Source organism: Oncorhynchus clarkii, chromosome 16, assembly GCF_045791955.1.
Source record: "Oncorhynchus clarkii lewisi isolate Uvic-CL-2024 chromosome 16, UVic_Ocla_1.0, whole genome shotgun sequence".
NCBI classification, from domain to species: Eukaryota; Metazoa; Chordata; class Actinopteri; order Salmoniformes; family Salmonidae; genus Oncorhynchus; species Oncorhynchus clarkii.
In genome coordinates, this window is record NC_092162.1 from 47,708,074 (window position 1) to 47,729,151 (window position 21,078).

General features: G+C 45.0%; 1 protein-coding gene across 8 annotated transcripts in view; it reads left to right on the plus strand.

Moving 5' to 3' along the window:
• LOC139368618 (ankyrin repeat and SAM domain-containing protein 1A-like) overlaps positions 1 to 19,006 on the plus strand; it is a 113,093-nt gene extending 94,087 nt beyond the window's left edge. For 4 of the 8 annotated variants that reach the window (XM_071107702.1, XM_071107701.1, XM_071107703.1 and 1 more), the window contains 10 exons: positions 43 to 158; positions 8,424 to 8,522; positions 8,623 to 8,769; positions 8,885 to 9,301; positions 9,658 to 9,729; positions 9,939 to 10,025; positions 10,402 to 10,539; positions 11,987 to 12,169; positions 14,379 to 14,479; positions 16,780 to 19,006. In XM_071107702.1, the coding sequence (XP_070963803.1) occupies positions 43 to 158; positions 8,424 to 8,522; positions 8,623 to 8,769; positions 8,885 to 9,301; positions 9,658 to 9,729; positions 9,939 to 10,025; positions 10,402 to 10,539; positions 11,987 to 12,169; positions 14,379 to 14,479; positions 16,780 to 16,783 (1,364 nt within the window). In that variant the 3' untranslated portion in view covers positions 16,784 to 19,006. Of the gene's footprint in view, positions 1 to 42; positions 159 to 8,423; positions 8,523 to 8,622; positions 8,770 to 8,884; positions 9,302 to 9,657; positions 9,730 to 9,938; positions 10,026 to 10,401; positions 10,540 to 11,986; positions 12,170 to 13,512; positions 13,621 to 14,375; positions 14,574 to 16,779 lie in introns of those variants that run through there. The other 4 variants (XM_071107704.1, XM_071107706.1, XM_071107700.1 and 1 more) reach the window with 3 other exon arrangements.
• Positions 19,007 to 21,078: the final 2,072 nt, after the last annotated feature.

A 21,078-nucleotide genomic window follows, 5' to 3' on the forward strand; every position in this document is an offset into this window, starting at 1 on the left:
TCAACGGCTTTTCCCTGCTCAAGCGCTTCCCTCTGTCTGCAGGTGGGGCAGCTGGTCGGCTGCTGGACCAGCCCGTGGGAGACTGGCTGGAGCACGTGGGGCTGCCGCAGTACGAGAGCAAGCTGCTGCTCAACGGCTTCGACGACCTGCACTACATGGTGAGTGACTAGTACACATCCCTTCTCTCTCTCTCTATCTCTCTCTCTCTCTCTCTCTCTCTCTCTCTCTCTCTCTCTCTCTCTCTCTCTCTCTCTCTCTCTCTCTCTCTCTCATTTTATTTTGTTCTACCTGCCTACCTACTTTCAAAGTCAGGGAATCAGTCTTCTCCTTCTCCTCCTTCAGTGGGTATTAATCAAATATCGTTGCAGCCATCCGTTAGCCTTAGCAGATCCCATTAGCTTTCCCTGTAAATTCCAATTTACTTAAACCCCCCTGAGATTCCTGCCTCCTCCTTTCATTCAATCACACCTTTGTGATTCTCCTCTCTGCATTAAGACCCAGGTCCTCAAGGTGTCCTGTCCTTCCCTGTGTGATGTCTTTTTCAGATATGTCATTCACATACAAGCTTTTTGAAATATTGCCTTTTGTTCAATCACAAAGGTTATGCCTGAATTGCATGATGATGAAGCTTTTCCTTTAAAATATTTGAAAAATGGTGTTTGTTTATGTCGCAAACATTCCATCCAATTTGCCTTGTTGGAGAATTTACTACAGTTCATACTGTACATTAAATAACCTGCTCCGATGACATCAACAACGTTCATCTCAGAAAGGTAGGCCTTTAGCCCTCCTGACAGGACTGTACCAGTTGGTTGGTTTGATGCCTGGAACAGGCTGGATGTTGATTAGATGTATTGGGGCCCCTCCACTAAGTGGCTGTCTGATTAGATGATGTTCACCCGACTGGTGGTGACAGAGGGCATTGGCATCACATCCCAATAATGTGATGTTCCTGTTTACTGGGCCAGCGGCTCTAAATACCTCTGTAAACGCAATTAAACCAAAGCCTTTAAAGATGAAAAGACCAGTGAACTCCCTAGGCTCCCTTTCTATCAAACGCACACGCTGACAGTCAGTCACGAATGCCTTGAATAAATTACTGTCAAATATTTTCAAGGACTCTGCCACGATAAAAAGAAAGAGCCGCAGTCAAGAACATGTCACGGCGCAGCAGCTGGAGCAGTCAGGCTCGGGGGGGGGGGGGGAAGAGCTAACTAGGCTCTGTGTTAACGGAACAGAAAGCTGCACAGTGCACACCAAACCTATTCAGCCTATGCCCAGGTTTTACATGACCAGTGTTATCACCCTGCTGTCAGCAGTTATGTGTTTGATGTCATTATTGCTGTTGGGATCACCATTTACCTCCTACCACACTCTCACCTTACAGCTGCTCAGCCAATTCCCGGCACGGTCTCAAATTCGTTCACTCGCAATCAATTGGCTGCCCGTGTACCAGCTGCTGCCTCACCGTAATATAACTATCTCAATAACCGTCGGGCTGGTGTTGCCGGGCCGACGGCGGTTTATCCAGCCCCCAATGTGCTGCGTTGTTGTTTTCCAGCCCTGTTTGGTTTGTAGCAGGGGAGTATTGATGCAGGGGAGGATGGAGGTCCCAGCTGGCCTGGCAGGGGAGTGGGATGCAAGGTGTAAATTAGTGGGCAGTGTTGTCCCATCTCACCAAGGCTTACCGCTGTACCTACACACACACAGCTTTGTTTTTGTGAATTTTCAGGATTTTTTGGGGGGAGTCAAATGGATTCCCGTTTAAATTCCTATATCCCCTAACCCATGAACCGAACCTTAAACCTAACCCGTAAGTCTAAAATAGCATTTGAACAAATTTGGGCACATGGAAAAATGTCCAGACTTGTTCTTGTTTTCCTACCTTGTCCAGACATTCTGGTGATTTGTCAGAACATTGTGGTCCTGATAAGGTAGGAAAACATGTACACACACTCACACACACCTCCCTGAAACATTCATTTCACTCTCAGATGAGTGTGGTGTGTGTGTGTCTGTGCTTCCCCCTTAAAATATCTACAATCACAGGTGCTGAATGTGTCCTTCCCTACGTAGAGGGGACATGATGCATTACCTACCGTTTTTAGCAGAGTGTGGGTGAAGGGATGCAGTCACAGCACTTTCTGGTTCCAATGTCTTTACTCTCTTCTCCAGACAGTAAAGGTCAATGGGAAGTGTTGATTGTCTGCTGTGGTTACAGTGATTTACGTGAGGGACGGTCATAAATTGTAGCCGGAGTGGGTCGACGGAAAAGACTGCCTTCCCTTGTTCTCTCTCGTTGTATTTCCTGTTCATTTTTATCCTCCCTCAGTGGTTTTTCTTTGTCTCTGATCTAGTCACACAAGAGTGGATCAAATTCACCCGTGGCTTAACCACAACCTCAGAGGCAACAGCCTGACCATGTGCCATTTGGCCTGGGTTTATGATTCCCAGCCTTGGCCTTGTCTATATTGGCACTTTGGTTTGATGGCTGAATGGAGCAGCTGTGTCAGAGTGGATACACTACATTACCATGCACCTGCTATGATTATCTTTAATGAACTGTTGCATCATGGGAGCATATTCAGCATAGGCAGGCAAATTGCACAACATTCTCCAGTGTGATTTTTAGAGGGCTGCTCTCTCACACCACCTGATTGGTGTATTTCTCTGGGTCTCTGCACAGACTCTGGAGCTTGGGGGAAGGATGTGGTGTTGGGAAGGGGTGACAGGTTTTGGGCTAAGATTAGTCAACTTTTCTCTCCATCCCACCCTCTCATGACATCAAAACCTGTGTTATATTCTCTGACTTGAAGCTCTGTCGGTCTCCTCTTCTCTCCCTCCCTGCCTTCCTCACTCCTACCTTATCCCCTCATTTTATTCCTCCTCTTTCTGGCAATTCTCGGCACTGACAATTTCCTATCTATTTTCTTGGGCTCAGACCACCTGCTTTGCTCCATTCTGTAGGAGGGATTTGGACAAAAGCAGTAACCATTTTGTAACATTTCTTCTTGTCAGCTATTTCAGTAAATGGTGACCGTTTTAAGGGTTCTCAATGTGTGCCTCCAAATCAGAAGTTCCTTGTTGTTACTTTCCAAAGTGCTCCCACCCGCTGGACTCTCTCAGATGTGGGTGGATTGGTTTGTAATCAATCAAGCATTTCAAGCTTGAGACCCATATAAACAAATGTAATATATTTGCTCGGCGGTGCGGCTGTATTGGCTCTACAACAAGTACCATTTCATGCATGCTAAGCACCAGTGACTCTACATCTCTCCCTATGCACTATGGATATCTGATGTGCACAAATAATCAGGGAGGCATCGAGAGGGTGTGTCTTTGTGTGTATTCCAAGGTCTTCTTTGGGTCTCTGTCTGGGAAACAATGTGTGTATGTTTGTCTGCTCTTGCCAGCTGTACTGGGCCTGTAATTTTCACCTCATTTGGAAGGAAGTTGATATTCTTCACCAGAAGTAATGAAAACTGTACTTATCAGGCAGATACATGTATTTACATGTATCCCTGGACTTCTGGCCCATTAGCAGTAGGTTGTGATAGCTGCACATAAGCACCTCATACACCCCTCTCATTAATAAACCTTACCAGCACTGAGCGCCACATGTCGGGCCAGTACGGTACACAAACATCACACACTCCAAAAATGTCAGTCTTAAGATGCCTAATGGAGTGAAGTTGCGAAGACTACTTTGCCAGCTGTTCAACAACTCAGATTTTAGGTTCAGCTACTCAACGTATGTGCTGTCAGAAAATGAAATGACAATTTTCCCCCCCTTCAAATCATACTGACTGCACAAAAATAAATGTAGAAAAGATCATCGCCATCTGAAGCTTTTACCCTTGGTTATGGGGTGAGTCAGTGTTGGAGTGTTGTGATGTGTGGTCTACAGAGCAGCCTTGACAGTTCCTAATTCAACTCAATTTATTCCAGCAGGCAAAGTACTGTGATCTCTCCTTGGCCGCGCCCACCACCAAATCAATACGATAACAGTGATTGTATTGTGTTGTCGGACACAAGCGAAGGAGAAGCCCTTTATAAAATGAATGAGATACGTTTCTCTATTGACCCAGAGGGAATGAGTGGAAGAGGCAAGCATCCCTTCTAAGACTCTCTCTACTCTGTATGCTGACAGTTAAACTGGTAATGCCTGTCGCAAAAAACGACACTTCCTCTTTGTACATAAATTACTAGTCTAACTCAACGTGCATTTTACTAGTGGCAGGCGCTACTGTGAGGGAAACAACACTGAGTTGGCGTTCACAACGTCTCAATCTTTTTCGAGGCTCCCGCTCTGTTGGTGAGCCTTCACAGCAGTAGAGCGCGTGTTCATCATTGCAGTCAAAAGGAATGAATATCCTTGAAGTCTCTGAGGTCAGCAGAGGAGTCGCAGGCATACACAGTAGCGGTAATGATTACCCAGGGAAGAGACTTAGACTGCTGCTCAGCTTGTAATCAAACATCACAATGATGGCAATGACCAACATCAGAGGAGTGGCGCAGCCAGCCAGCCAGCCAGCCAGCCAAACAGTCTTCCTCTGTGAATACGCCAGCCTGAGTGATCCTCACAGTCCAGTCTCCCTCTCTCTCTTCATCTCTTCTGTTTGTTCGTTCTCTAGGCACAAATCAGTCACGTAAGGAACACACTGCAACCTCTGATGACTAGGTAATGGTAATATGATAATGGCAGGACAGACTAACTGCCATGCCTAATCAACTCAAGGAGAGCGGAGGAAGGGCCTACGGGATTTTTACATTGTTATTGTGTGCATTTAGACATTCTAAAAAGGACTAGCTCAAAGTTGTAAGTTATTTTGTTGACGTCCATTTGTCAAAACGAATGGACATTTTAACAATCTGCATACATACCCCCACACAAACACAACACCTTTGATGCCCCTCCAGTCATTTGATTATTTAGTTGGCATAACATACTGTAGGTGGGCTAGTCCATAGCCAGGCTAACTGTCTCAGTCCCCCAAGCTCATGACCCTGCTTCTGAGAGTGAACAATTAGTCTGGAGCAGTCATGCCCCTCAGGTGTAACGCTAGGCAGAACAATCCAAGCAGAGAGAAAGCAGAATTCTAATGAAGTGCAAGGGAGAGCAGAGGGAGCAGAGCTTTACTGAGATGTATGTAACGGAGGACAAACTATGACAGAAAAACAACAGTTTGATCCATTAGGTACATTATATGTTGTAACAGAGGTTAGCAAGGACTGTTTTTGAACAAGGCATTGTGTAATTGGGGTAGAATAGTGTAGATTCTTGCACAAATGGTCCTTCAAGTCTCTGTATAGTTAAAAAGCGAGGTAAATCTTTAGGAGTTTTATAACTTTTCGAGGACTTTTCAATTGTTGAATTGAGTTCTGTTCACTGGTGGTGTAATCTAAGATGTCCTTTATCACCATTTTATCCACCATTTTTAGATTCCTCTGGCATTCTATCTAATTTCCCCATTCACTGAAGCTTATCAATAGCAAAACGGGCTGTTTAGCTTCCATTTGATGTACAGGTTACTGATTTATAAACACCCACGCCCACTCACATGCTACTTTACTGTGCATTAAACATACTGTACATTGCACATACTATGCATACCAATGGATGGACACAGGTACACCACAACATACACATGCAGTTAATGGTTCAGTCCCCTATGCTGCAGACAGTAATGTATTCTTACTATAACCTGCAAAGAGAAAACATTAGTCAAAGGGCTTTAACGAGATTACCCCGTAGAGTTCCTAGTCATTTGAGTCTGAGACTCTTGGTCACAAGTTCTCCTGCAGTTTGAGGCCATGGATGAAGGGATTAGAATAAGCCTTATACAGGGGAAGGTGGAGGTGAATGTTGGATTTTGTCTCATATCAGGCAGTTGGAGAATTTCATCCACTTAATTGCCTTTTATTAGGAATTGGATAATCCCCTTCAAGGTTCCTTTGTCATTGAGGCAAGGGCACTCCTCTAGTCTCCGTGGTAACTGGGGTAGATGTGGGGAGTTGTCAGAGCGGTTTTAGTACAGTATGTGTGTCAGGATCAGAGAAATGCAGTCAGCCAGGGATGAGGGATTGTGTGTTACTGTGTTAGTCCTAGAAATCAGCTCTGTATCGACATGTATGGCAGCCTCTGACCCCATCAGTGTCTGACAATAACACTGCAAACACACAATGTCCGATTGGTCAGACCAGCATTGAATAGTCCTTACCACGGGTACTTCCTGTTTTGGTTTCTGCCTATAGGAAGGGAGGAGCAGGATGGAGGTGTGATCTGATTTGCCAAAAGAAGGGAGGGCAGGGAGGGGCCTTGTAACCATCCTGGAACGGAGAGTAGCAATGGTAGAGTTTTTGAAGCGCGAGTGGCGCAGGCAATGTGTTAAAACTTCGCTAGTGTTTTCTTCAGATTTCCTTTATTAAAGTCACCAGCTACAATAAATGCGGAACCAGGATATGCATTTTCCAGTTTGCACCAAGTCCAGTGTAGGTTCTTTAGAGCCGTCTATAACAATGTATTTGAGAAACAACAAGTGCTCATTGTGCAAATGTAGGCTAACAACCAACCCATCTATTGAGAACAACATTATGCTATCACTCAGTTGAATAACTCCCCCTTTACATTTTGGATCCTCATATGGCCTCATTTGAAAATAAACTGATATGTATTATTTACCATTGGCTTGGAGCATTTTGCCACTCACTGACTCCCTGGCCCAGCATTAGCAGTATACCAATCTGTGGCAGTACGTGTTCCATAGAAGTCTTTGGTATACTGCACCTGTGTTGCGTAACGTTATTGAATCCTGGTGCTGATGTGAACGGTAGCTGCTCCTCCTTTAGCATGCCAAACACAGCATCAGCGGTGTACTCTAAACACTCCACATCTAGATGGTGTGGGCAGCTCTGCTCTCGCTTCATTCCACTTCATCATCAGCTGGAGAGAGATTAATGAATTGATCAGTTCAGGTCTGAGTGTAGGTGTGCTTCGAGCCGTCATTCCACTATGAGTTATTAGATGAATAAAGGAAACATTTTTCTTTGTCCCTGATAAAAAAAATAATAATAATAATTTGATGGCCTCTCCCTTATGGCTCATCTCTCTCTTTCTCTCCCTCTCTCTATCATTCTTTCCCTCACTCTTTCTCGCCCTCTCTTTTCTCCTCTCTCTCTCTTTCTCTCCCTCTCTTTTCTTCTCTCTCTCTCTCCCTCCATCTTCTCTCTCTCCCTCTCTCCCCTTGTTTTCCCCTTGTTTTCCCATTTGCCTATCTCCCATTAACACATACATAATCCTAACAGAGTGGATAATACCTGAGTCATGATCTTTACACACGCTCAGGTTAATACAGTAGAGCCAAAAGAAAGTGCACACGCACACAGTTATATGCACACAGTCACTCCCTAGGTGCCTGCCTCTCTGCCATGGCTGAGCCACAGGGAACAGCAGTCCACTCAGCAGCCTTTTGTCTTAATGACTAATTTCACCCCTGTGTAGATTCCACTGTGCCATAGGCACACACACTGATGACCCCTCCCTCCTATCCATCTCCCAATTTCCCTCCCCTCTCCATCCCTCCATCTTTCCATCCCCCTGACTCTGCTCTCATGGTGGGATTAACACAGGGCTCATACACAACACTGCAGATGATCCTAAGTGTGTGTCACCTCCCAAGTTGATGCTCGTACAGTAGCAGATTTTGAGCAACTTAATGCACAGTGCGTACAGTACCTCACCTAGCTAATTGGTCATTTGAGTAATGGCAAATGATTCCTCTTCAGACCAATGGATGATGGACCCATCGAGTGACCCCGATCAATGGCACTCGGTGTAGGGAGGCTCCTTTCAGTCCCCTTCACCCTACTGTCCTGCCATTCCCTGATTGATCCATTGATTAGCGATCCGTTGCTCCTGCCTGGCTGTGCCAGCCTTGGAGATGGTATTGTGTGGGACTGTAGATGGTATTGCCCCCCCCCCCCCCTCACCCCTTTCTAGTGCCTGTCTCCCTCCCTCCCCCATACACTTAAATTACATTTCATTTAATGTATTGACGTTTATTACTGTACAGTATGTGAACTCTATGGGAGAGGAGGGTCAAAGTTCTTGACACCCCAGAGGAATTGACCCCTTCTTTCCTCAATGACAGCTTCTGGGCAGGTAGATCAATAACCACCCATATGTTGGGTCTTTGTCTTAGTCCCGTTTTATTGTGTTAGATTTAACCTAAAAGCCCTCCAACACTAAAATGATGCGTTAGATTTCCACTGATTATATGGAGAAAACCACTACCTCCATTGAATTAATCATTGTGTTATCAAATTCCTTGTCTGCAGCTAAGCCTGGCGACATTGAGACCATGTCGATAGGATCATTGTGATGTATGTCATTCTAACCTGAACTTCCTCTCTCTCTGTTACAGGGTAGTAATGTGATGGAGGAGCAGGACCTGAGGGAGATAGGCATCACAGACCCAGGACATCGGAGGAAGATCCTGCATGCAGCTCGATCCCTACCTAAGGTTCCCCCATGGCCCCCTTGCAGCATTGTAGCTCTACTAGTTAGTGTGACTGGCCCTGACTGTGTGGGGTCATTGTGTGACTGTGAGCCTCCCCCTGCAGGTGAAGGCCCTGGGCTGTGACGGCAGCAGCTCTCTGTCCTCCTGGCTGGACCTCCTGGGCCTGCAGGAGTACCAAGACAGCTTCCTGTCCAGCGGATACCGTAGTCTCGACTGTGTCAAGAACCTGTGGGAACTGGAGATTGTCAACGTGAGTGTGCCTCTCTGAAATGTAGTTTGAGCGAGAACATTTCGAAGTAGCCATTTAATTTAATAGTTAATATGTGCTAAATGCTCTATGGTTGTGTTTACTTGTGTCTCTCCAGGTGCTGAAGATCTCCCTGCTGGGACACAGGAAACGGATCATCGCCTCGCTGGCAGAGCAGCCTTATGAGGAACCTCCTGTCAAGCCCCCCCGCCTGTCCCAGATCAGGTGTCAGGACCTGGTATCCCAGACCTCCTCTCCCATCAGTCACATGGACTCCTATACGGGCCGCTCCATGGACCCCATCCTGCCCCTGGGGGAGCCTGGGGGGAGGAAGGGGCCCAACACCGAATACGATGTGGCCCCCCACCGTTCCCGCAGTGAACGACACCGATCACATGAGAGGTATGAGGAGCGGCATCGTGAGCCTCGTCTGACCCTGCGACCCCCCAGCATGGCAGCACCCTACACCCCTGTACAGAACTGGCACCACCAGCCTGAGAAGCTCATCTTTGAATCCTGTGGATATGAAGCCAATGTAAGGGCTCTCTTCCTGTTGTAACTCACTAAGGGCTCTCTTCCTGTTGTAACTCACTAAGGGCTCTCTTCCTGTTGTAACTCACTAAGGGCTCTCTTCCTGTTGTAACTCACGAAGGGCTCTCTTCCTGTTGTAACTCACTAAGGGCTCTCTTCCTGTTGTAACTCACTAAGGGCTCTCTTCGTGTTGTAACTCACTAAGTGCTCTCTTCGTGTTGTAACTCACTAAGGGCTTTCTTCCTGTTGTAACTCACTAAGGGCTCTCTTCCTGTTGTAACTCACTAAGGGCTTTCTTTAATACAGATGGTCTCCCACTCTCTGTACTACTATATTAATGTCCTGCTCTCCTCTCTCCAGTACCTGGGATCTATGCTCATCAAGGAGCTACGGGGGACCGAGTCCACCCAGGATGCCTGTGCCAAAATGAGGGTAGGTCTAGCCTCTGTTTCTCCAGAGAGACTGTTATCTAACATTTCAGCTTATATCTGTTGATTTTTCTCCCCTTTGTTGCAACTTGTATTGTCTTAAATTTTATTCATTGTACCTGCTGTTGCTCTTTTATTGGGACCTGTGCTTTCCTGATTACAGGAACCCAAGCTAATGTTCTCCTTTTCATGCTATACATCTCTGTCGCTCAGAGGTCAACAGAGCAGATGAAGAAGGTCCCCACTATCGTCCTCTCCATCACCTATAAAGGGGTGAAGTTCATTGATGCGGCCAATAAGGTTGGTTGGCGGGGTGCCCCCTTTTCACCTTAGGCCTGATCCATACAGCGATATCTGACAACTAGACAGATTAGTCTCTCTCATACACACACCCCAGCCATAGAGGCTAGACACCAGAGGAAGCAGCCCAGTATCACACCACACCTGTCACATTGATCCAGCCCAACCCTCTCCCTCCTACTAAATTTCACCCCTGTCTATTAAGTGAGTCATAGACATGACAGATAGTCCTTTAATAGGGCAGTAGGTCGAGGGGTTGAACTTTTAGTTCATATTGGTCATATTAACCATTTTTTCCTATGATGGAGATGTGAAAGTGGTTGGTGTTATTGCCGCTGTGACTCCACATTAATCTTGGTTCCTCCTCCAAATACAGAACATCATTGCAGAACATGAAATCCGGAACATCTCGTGCGCGGCCCAGGACCCAGAGGATCTGTGCACGTTTGCCTACATCACCAAGGACCTGCAGACCAACCACCACTACTGCCATGTGTTCAGCACAGTGGACGTGGTGAGAATACCTGCATACACATCAGCCCACTCATCTACTCTAGCCTGCCGTGGCTTCATTGTATACTATGCTATTGGATTAGTTGCAGAATACATCCAACTTCAGACTGCTCGTAAGAGCTCTACTTCTGAAATATTGCCCTGTGGTGTGACAATTCCATGCAGAGACACTGTTCCCCAGTCCTGTCCACAGAGCATAGTTTCTCTCTGATATCCTCTCCTTTGTCCTCATGTGGGATACTTCCCAGCCACCGTCTTCAATCCTCAGAGGAGATGTGACTGACTGGCAGCAGCACTGCAACACTGTTACTTTCTCGACCCGCTTACGTCACTGAGGTTTCTCACTTTGGCAACGCTGATGGCCTTCATTCTTCACCACACCATTCCTCCTGATAACTGGTTATCTGACTAAACGCTAAGGCTTCTCAAATATAATACCGCAGGGGTCATCGAAAGCCACTGACTGACTACTAGAGTCTGGTCACATAGAAATACAATTCATAGAATGACCATCCCCATTCATGTCAATGGGTGTTTGTTTATGGCTGGTTCCACCTTTCTGACATGTCTGCTGATGACTATCTGAGGTGGGGGAGTATAATAACCCTGAGATGTGATCAGAGATTTTAAACAGTAATGACCAGGCTGTTACTGGACTCCACAGGCTCATTTATCACCAGCCCACACAGTAGTACAGATCCCAGATCAGATCAAAGGATATAAACAGAAATACATTTCACCACACAGGAATAAGCGGTGTTTCTGTTTTTCTTAGGGTGGAGTTGTTTTGTCACTTAACTTTACAAGATGGGTTTGGTGTTTAATTATGTCTCACTTGAGTGGGTTGAGCTGCCCAGTGGTGCTGTATGTGTCAGAGGAAGCCATTCAAATCTTTCTCTTTGGAAAACAAATCAAGGACTTTTGGGGTGTACAAATAAACACACACACAGACTCCCCCCCCCCCCCCCCCCCAATGTTTTGGTCTCAGTCTCTGGTCCTGAGTGTGTGTTCACCTTCACCTGGTCCTAGCCACTAATTAGAATCTGTGTTTTAATGTGATGCAGCTCCAGCCCCAGTTGGTTTGCAGTAGCAGGTATTTGTAGCCAGGGGACAGAGAGGGAACAGCTTGCTGTCTCGCTACACTTCCTCTCTACCTGACAGCTCTGCCTGCCATTGAGTTGGGTCTTTTTACAAAGTGATGCAGACAAATAAACATAACAAATTAAGTCATAGATTCCATTGTCTGACTAAGAGCATCTCTCCTGGAAGTTACTCTTCACTTCTCCACTTCAATCTGATTGATGCAACAGCGTTCATATTCAGGAGCTCTGTCTGTCTGTCTGTCTGTCTGTCTGTCTGTCTGTCTGTCTGTCTGTCTGTCTGTCTGTCTCTGTCTCTGTCTCTGTCTCGAATACTGAGTAGGATTCTGTCTCCTCCCCCTCTGGTAGAACCTGACCTATGAAATCATCCTGACGCTGGGACAGGCATTTGAGGTGGCCTATCAGTTAGCTCTCCAGGCCCAGAGGACCAAACAGCACCAGGGCATCCCAGCAGGACCCGGGGCAGAGGTCATCGAGACCAAATCCAGCCGGCCCGTTCCCAAACCACGGGGTGGCGTAAGGAAATCAGGGGTGAGTTTGTCACATGCGCACACAGACAATTCTCTTCTGATTTGGACAGGAAACAAACAAGTGATTTATCAAAATGCTGCAGCTCCTTACATCATTGTGAATACATTGTGAAAATCTGCCAGTAGCATTAAAACGTTAAGGAATGGATTGCCACTGAACACGTGCGGCTGGTGGTACCTTAATTGGGGAGGACGGGCTCATTGTAATTGCTGGAACGGAATAAATTGAATGGTATCAAACACATGGGTTCCATTCATTTGATACAGGTAACTGCCAAAATAAAGGGAACACCAACATAAAGTGTCTTAATAGGGTGTTGGGCACCACGAGCCAGAACAGCTTCAATGCACCTCGGCATAGAATCTACAAGGTTCTACAAGGGATTGATTACACACAACTTCTTCCATGAGAAATTCCATCATTTGGTGTTTTGTTGATGGTGGTGGAAAACGCTGTCTCAGGCGCCACTCCAGAATCTCCCATAAGTGTTCAATTGGGTTGATCTGGTGACTGAGACACACACACACCCCCTTAAAACCCCTTATGTTCCTTTGAAACCCCTCTTTCAAAGTCACTGAGATCTCTTCTTCTAGCCGTGGTAGACAAAATAATGGGCAACTGGGCATTTTTATACATGACCCTAAGCATGATGGGATGTTTTAATTGCTTAATTAACTCAGGAACCACACCTGTGTGGAAGCACCTGCTTTCATTATACTTTGTATCTATAATTTACTCAAGTGTTTCTTTATTTTGGCAGTTACATGTACCATTCAATTCACTCCATCCCAGCCACTATTATGAACTGTCCTGCTCTCACCAGCCTCCTGTGCCACTGAATGATAATGTGATGATCACAGGCCTGCTTGGACTATTTATTATATGTAACAAACAGAAGGTGTGTTCATACACAATCCTTTCCCTTAGGAAAATTGTGTTATTTTGACATAGCATGAAAACAACACAATGACAAACACCCCTAAAAACAAGCTACCACACCTTCGTCATAGCTGTGCTTTGGGATTAATAGCTATATACTGACGCTATTAGCAGAGGGGTTTCATTATGTAATGCCTTTCTCTGCAGGAGGTATCAAATGACAGGTACCAGTCCCATCCCTCCCATCGGTACACACACCTGAAATCTCATGTCCCCCAGTTACTGGACTAAGCAGGGTGTTGTGAGAATCTGTCCCTTCTTCCTGTTCTGTTTCAGTCCTCCCCATTCTGTTGTTCCACCGTCCCTGGACAGCCCGTATTTCTTCTCTCTCTTGTCCTTTCACTTCCCCTGTGTTAATGTCTGTCTCTCGCTCTCTTCCTGTCTGTCCTGTCTGTCTCTTCCAGGACTCTCCTCTCCTGCTGGACAGTCGCTCATGCTGTTACTGTCTCACCTGCACCACCCACCGTCCCTCCTTCCTCCCACTGCACCACTCTGCCAGCCCTGTTGCCCAGGTGCTGCTCTCTCCCTCTCTCCTCATCCTCCTTTCTCCCCTTCCTCATCCTTTGATCATCCACCCTTTCTACATAATTGTATGTGTTACTGCCTTGGCTTGATCGATCCCCCTATTACCAATCCTTTACCAAAAACTCACATTTCTCTCCTCCCCTTCAATCCATCCACATTACTCCTTTGTCTCTCCTCTTCACGCCTCATTTCTTCTCTGTTTTTGTCTCAATGGGGTTCTCAACCTGGAGTCACACAACTTTTTTTCTTTCAAAAAGATGACTTCATGTTGAGACACCATCAACTCTCTGTTGGTTACTGTGTTGTTCTTTACTGGACCCCTTGATAGTTGTAAAGCCCTTGGGAGCCCCCTAGTGGTATGAACATTCCAGGTTGGGAATCACACTTGATTTGCTGATGTGATGTGGTATATCTTGGTCCTCACTGGTTCCTCTGTTAAGGTTTTCTTACTCACACTTAGTACATTTTACTGTGCTTCAATGAGTCATCAGTTCCTGTCATGATCTCTCTGTTTGCACAACATGTTCAGGCACAATACACTGTTGTAGCGGTATTGCTAGAGAGGAGCTAAATAGATTTTGTTTGGGCGCCAAGCAGGCTCCGTGCAGGATTTCACCCCCCCGTGATCTTAGAATGACTAACATGTAATTCAGCCTACTAATTACATTTATTTGTCTGTTGACTCTCACCCTAAGAAGTGTCAAATCCTGTATCTGAGACCCTTCTGTGTCCCCTACCCCAGCAGGTGGACCCGTTGGAGCTGGAAGTGGACTCCCAGTCCCAGGGCAGCACCACGTGGCTGGTGGACCCTGTCCCCAAAGACTCCAAGAGGACCATCAGCACTAAGTACGAGACCACCATATTCTGAGTGGACCCGACACATCTCCCGCCCTTTGACACTGGGCTTGACCTTCTGACTTACTGTACCTTTCCTCCTCCTCCTCCATCTGTGTGCCTTTCATTGTGACTCTGCCTCTTTCTCAGGAGGGCCAGAACCCTCCTGCCCTCCTCTGTCTCCACCTATCCTCTGCCTCCACCTCCTCTCCTCTGTCTGCTGAAAGACTCAACTTATCTCCTCCCCCTGTCTGTTATTCAGTCTACCATTATGAGACCCTCCTCTTCTGTCCTTGCCTCGCCACTGCCTCTCCCCCTGACCACAAATCTGTTAGTGGGGACTAGCTGAACAACCTCCTGGACTAACACCCTGATCCCTGCTCCTTTTCACTGTGTTAAACTGCTGACTCCTCTGGGCCCTGAATCATTGCTCTTTGATCATCGTACAGTATGTTCCTAGGCATTTGGTTCCCCTTGCCTCTGTGAAGCATGATACTCTACCTTGTCCTTCCACTTCCCTCACATTGACACTGTTAGTTCTGCTTAAACTGTTCTACTGTATGGTGCTTTTATTCAGTACCCCTAGCTATGATGTGTGTAGGACAGCTAATGTAATCCACAAATCCAGTCACTGATTAAGTTTGTTCAGTGGCTACTATCTCCATTCTACCTACCTACCTCCCCACTCCTCACCATTCCTCTTTCCCTCCCCCAAATTCTCTTTGGACAATCCTTAATTTTTCTATCCATCTATCCCTCCTTCCTTTTTCCTTTCTCCTCTGGGTGCTTTTACTGCTCTACCAGGCGACGGCCACTGTGAGGCGCTCTTGAAGAACTTTCCCCTTCCTTGTTTCCTGAACTTTAAACTCCTGACTCCAGTGCTCAGAAACAAATATCTGATTCTCTACAGCGAAGGATCACGTACCTGGATGAACATTGTTTCCAGAAGATTCATCTGTGAGAGACTCCCTGTTCCATTGTTGTAGTTCTATGCACATTAGTAGGAACATTGCCTGTTTCTCTTCAAGGGGATGGAAGACAACTCTGGACTAAACCCTAACCCCCCCCCCCCCCCCTAGAATTGGCCCATTTGGGTTAACAGAGGGAAGGGCATGTTGATGCGTATCCTGTCTGATTTATTATCGCTCTTTGTGTCGGTTTCCCATACTTAATCTGAGTCTGGGAAACTGTCACTCTGTGTTATGCTGCCAAAGTAGGCTAGGGTCCAGCACTGTGATAGGAGATCTCTACTGGTAGCTATTGGAGTTAACATTGATGGGGGATAGATAGGACACAGAGGTTCAATCATATCATGGTGTCCTACATAGATGTCCTCACTGTTATAGACAGCAGTGTGGGAAATCAATCTGAGCATGCCTTGCTCTTTGTCTGAGAATTTGATATCTAGTGCAATCCTTATTTGGAGTGTCATGAAAACTTTGTGAATGCTTGGATGCTGGGGAAATATGTGCATCAAAGATGATATGAGGAGAACTTAAATGGACTGTTTATTCAATAGAGAATGAGCCAAAATGCATGAATTCTGCTCTAGCCACCAGTAATAGACTTGGGTGACGGTTTCAGTCTAATTACCCAGCCTAGCCGGTAGATCCGCCAATATAGGGCTGATCGGTTATATTAACCTTAATGAGGAGGAGAGCTCATCAAATCTCTCACTGGAGAGGAGTGGTTAGGTGAAATGCGTCAAAAGATTAAACTGCTGTACCATCCATCTTTCCTAATCCAAGCATGTCTTAATGGACTGAAAGATGAAGGCATAACCTTGTCAAGGCACATATTCTGTTTAGTTGGCATCTAGTCCATCCACTGTGGTTAAACAGAGGCTGATGTATACAGATTAAAAGTACAGCATTACATAATGTTGCTATACTTTAGGTATGGTGCATTTAGTGTTCTCATTTGAAATCGTATCACTCTTTGCATCGATCTAAATTTCTAACTCATCGCCATATTCCAAATAGTGCCAAGATGCAATCAACCCAATGTCTGTTGAAAGTAAACCGGGGAAATAGGAGACTTTCCTTTTTTCACTTTCATTTTCCTTCTTTTTTCACTACTCATACAGTTTCTCCTTTATGTTCATCATGTTGTCATTAATGACTGTCTGTTTGTTTTACTATTCACCCTGCCTCAGTCGATATTCAGTGCTAACATGGAAGCGGAATTTAATCATTATCTAGAAAAATCTGTTATCTTGATATCTACGCCATCTTGTTTTCAGTTGGCTCAGTTATGTTTTTACATTATTTTAACCCCAGTGCTGTGTTGGTGTGTGTCTCCCTTCCATGTAGCTGACTACCATGACCGGACACCCAGCCAGAGTGAGAGGTCAGGGGTGACCCATACCTATGGGGTTGTGTTGTGTGGCAGGATGCATTTTTGGAAGCAGGAGAAAGGCCACTGTCCATGCACCCTTCCTACCAGTACCACTGGAGACATGCTTACATACACCAGGAGGGCCCTACCTCCTCCCTGACACCCCTGGACCTCTCCTCATGCTCCACTCCTTCTCACCTCCACTGAGGTGTTCAGCTCCAGGGGTCAGCGCTGTAGTTCTGTATCACACAGACAGGAAGTCAGCCCCCAAGCAGTAGGCCCAAACAACCAACATCCTCACTTCATCCACTTACTTACGCGGGAAAATGGACTCAACGTGTCAAAGCTTGGTCAGTTATCCAGAGACTGAAAGGTGGGTGTTTGTTTGGTAGGCATCTCTTTCAATGTGAAGCACTCGACTTTAACATCCCTCCTTTTCTGTTTTTATTTTTTACAAATGTAAACATGTTTATCCTTGACAGGCCAGTGAATGCTGTTCAGACAGTGTATTTTATCTACGGGGGTTCGAGAGTGTCTTGTTCCCAGTTGTTGTTTTTCCCTGACATTTTGTGACTTGTGTATCCATTCCATGAGAGTTGAAGATGGATGCTTCTCTAGATCGATCCCTCAGAGGGGCCTTTCCCATACACGTGTATGTGTCTTCGCTGAGGGCTACGCTAAGCTAATGTTTACTCTGACAGGGAATTTTATTAAGGTACAGACAGTGGTAATCAACATAAAAATATATTTTTGAGAAAAGAAGTAGAGATCTACCTGGATATCTCACTGGGAAATGGGAGACAGATTTAGATAAAGGAATGCATTAAAGTTGTCCTCGGTATGCTATGCTCACTAGGGCACGATTGGGTAGAATAATTACAATGTGAGATTCAGCAGTACACTCACAGGCTTTCTCATGTCCATCCATTCAAGCACCGAGTCAGTTACATCAAAGCATCGCTTTATCTTCATTTTCTCATTCATAACATACAGAACTGTGATAGTTAATGTAATAGTGTACAGGAGGAATAATCTGACATGGATGAAGTTTGGAGGGCTGTTCAACTGACACTACAGCAACTTTTAAAAACAGGGGGTGTCTTTTGTATGTTTAAACTGTTCAGTTACTGGAAACTATAGGACCTGTTAGGAGGTACTGTGATGGCCTTTTATCCCCCCTGAATCGATTTGATTTATTTTAAACTAGTCAATCCAGAAAACCAGTCCTGTAAGATTTTAGGTACAATATGGTACACAGTGTTTTCTCCCTATATGGTATCTCTCCTGGTACGTTGACTGTTTTCTGTTTTGGGTACTCTGTGTTCAGCTGGAGTGTTGCGCCTCTGTGGGTACATAGACTAGCTATATGGTACTCACTCTATATGATACAGCTGTCTTTAGCTGGTTGATGTGAGCACCTGCAGCTATCAACCTGGTCCTGTCTCCGCGTTTGCACATAAGGATCATGGGTAGTACAATGGGACTATTCTGATGATATTAATGAAGACTATGATGATGATAACAATGATATTGGATTGTAAATTAATCTCTAGCAGTCTGTATTTTGATACTTGAATGATTTTGTTTTTATAGATATCTATGTATATACGTATGTAATTGTTTTGCCACATTTGTAAAAAAAGGACTGTCTTATTAAGTTCAACATATCATGATACTGTTAGGTTCTAATTTTGAGTAAATAACTCACGGACACTAGAGAAGCTTAACCAAGTTTAATTCTTCCCAAAGGGTTGTTACAGCTGTAATTCAGACACAGACATGGCTTCCCCAGTGGTAGTATTCATACCCAACCTTGGGTGGAGTCTCCTTATCTCGAAACATTGCATCATTCTTGCTAATCAGGGAGCAAAGTGACATGAGCCTTCAACGGTTTCTCCCCTTATCAGTACTGCCACATGTGATCGTGTTCCCTGCACTCAGCCCCTCCCAAGCTTCATTATGGCTCCCCTCATGTCTCTTTAGTACCTAATGTTCCTATACTTCTGAGTATAACAATGTTCAAAGTTTCACCCCTGCTTCCAACAATACCCAACGATTGAAAACGGGCCGAGAGAAAGAACTCAGAGGGACATCACTACAGAAACAAAGAAAAAAGATTGTAAATGACCTTTGGGCTTCCAGTCCTTTTTTATGGTTATTATTTTTCATAATTGTACAACTAATAAATGAAGAAATTATTAACCAGATTCCTCTGGTCTTTTTTTCTATGTACTTGACAATCATTCAGCCATGAAGAATTCCATACTGTTCTTAGTACTGTAGGCTCTGATTGTCTTGTGACTACACACACATTTAGAGAAAAGGTAATGATGATAGTATGATGAACCAACATGATCACGTCTTAGCATGCACGGTTACCTGACAGGCTTGGTGTTGCATCTACTGACACATTCAATTTGATATTCAGACAGTTACCAAAGTGAAAGTCCCATTAGACTTGAGTGGTTAATGTTTACTGAAGACCTGGATAGTCAATAACATCTCTAACTACATTTCTATAGAAATGTTTTGTTTTATTGCTTTATACTATAAATGTGTAAAAGCTGAAATGTCACATGCTTGTCGGGTGTCAAACGTGTAAGAGCTTGTATGTGAAGGGGAAAGGCAAACCAGTGACTGATGAAGGGTGGGCGTTAGTTTTGCATCGCCCTGAGTGGGCAGAGCTTGCACATTTTAGACCATCTATTGGTTCTTAAGTGAAATCTCCACCTATCCGGCGCACTGGGATGCAAAACGAGCATGCCGGTATTTTTCGAGACAAAGCAATCAAATATATTTATAAAGCCCTTTTAACATCAGCCGATGCACAAAGTGCTGTACAGAAACCCAGCCTAAAACCCCAAATAGAAAGCAATGCAGATGTAGAAGCACGGTGGCTAGGTCAAAAGAGAGATCAGGGTCCAGAGTAAAGCCAAGTTCCTTCAGTTTTATTTGAGACGACTGTACAACCATCAAGATTAATTGTCTGATCCAACAGAAGACCTCTTTGTTTCTTGGGACCTAGAACTAGCATCTCTGTTTTGCCCGAGTTTAAAAGTAAAACATAAGCCGCCATCCATTTCCTTATGTCTGAAACACAGGCTTCCAGGGAGGGCAATTTGGGGGCTTTGCCATGTTTCATCGAAATGTACAGCTGTGTATCGTCCGCATAGCAGTGAAAGTTAACATCAAGAGGTAAAATATATAGTGGTCCAAAAACGGAACCTTGAGAAACATCAACATTTACAGTTGATTTGTCAGAGGACAAACCATCCACAGAGACAAACTGATATCTTTCTGACAGATAAGATCTAAACCAGGTCAGAACTTGTCCGTGTAGACCAATTTGGGTTTCCATTCTCTCCAAAAAATGGTATCAAAAGCATCACTAAGGTCTAGGAGCACGAGGACAGATGCAGAGCCTTGGTCTGACGCCATTAAAATGTAATTTACCACCTTCACGAGTGCAGTCTCAGTGCTATGATGGGGTCTAAAACCAGACTGAAGCGTTTCGTATACATTGTCTTCAGGAAGGCAGTAGGTTGCTGTGCAACAGATTTTTCAATTTTTTTGAGGAATGGGAGATTCGATATAGGCCGATAGTTTTTTTATATTTTCTGGGTCAAGATTTGGCTTTTTCAAGAGAGGCTTTATTACTGCCACTTTTAGTGAGTTTGGTACACATCCGGTGGATAGAGAGCCATTTATTATGTTCAACATAGGAGAGCCAAGCACAGGAAGCGGCTCTTTCCGTAGTTTAGTTGAAATAGGGTCGAGTATCTAGCTTGAAGGTTTAGAGGCCAAGACTATTTTCAATGTGTCAAGAGATATTAAAACACTTGAGTGTCTCCCTTGATCCTAGGTCCTGGCAGTGTTATACAGACTCGGGACAACTGAGCTGTTGAGAAATACGCAGGTTTAAAAACCCGATAAACCCGATGACCCAATAGTCCAGGATTATGAGGACTGGAAAAAACTAGGTCCAGAGTATGACTGTGGCAGTGAGTAGGTCCGGAGACCTGTTGGACAAAACCCACTGAGTCGATGATGGCTCCGAAAGCCTTTTGGAGTGGGTCTGTGTACTTTTCCATGTGAATATTAAAGTCACCAAAAATTTTAATATTAGCTGCCATTACTACAAGGTCAGATAGGAACTCAGTGTGGAACTCTGTATACGGCCCAGGAGGCCTGTAAACGGTAGCTATAAGAGTAGGCTGCATAGATTTCATGACTAGAAGCTCAGACGAAAACGCAGCCTTTTTTTTGTATATTGA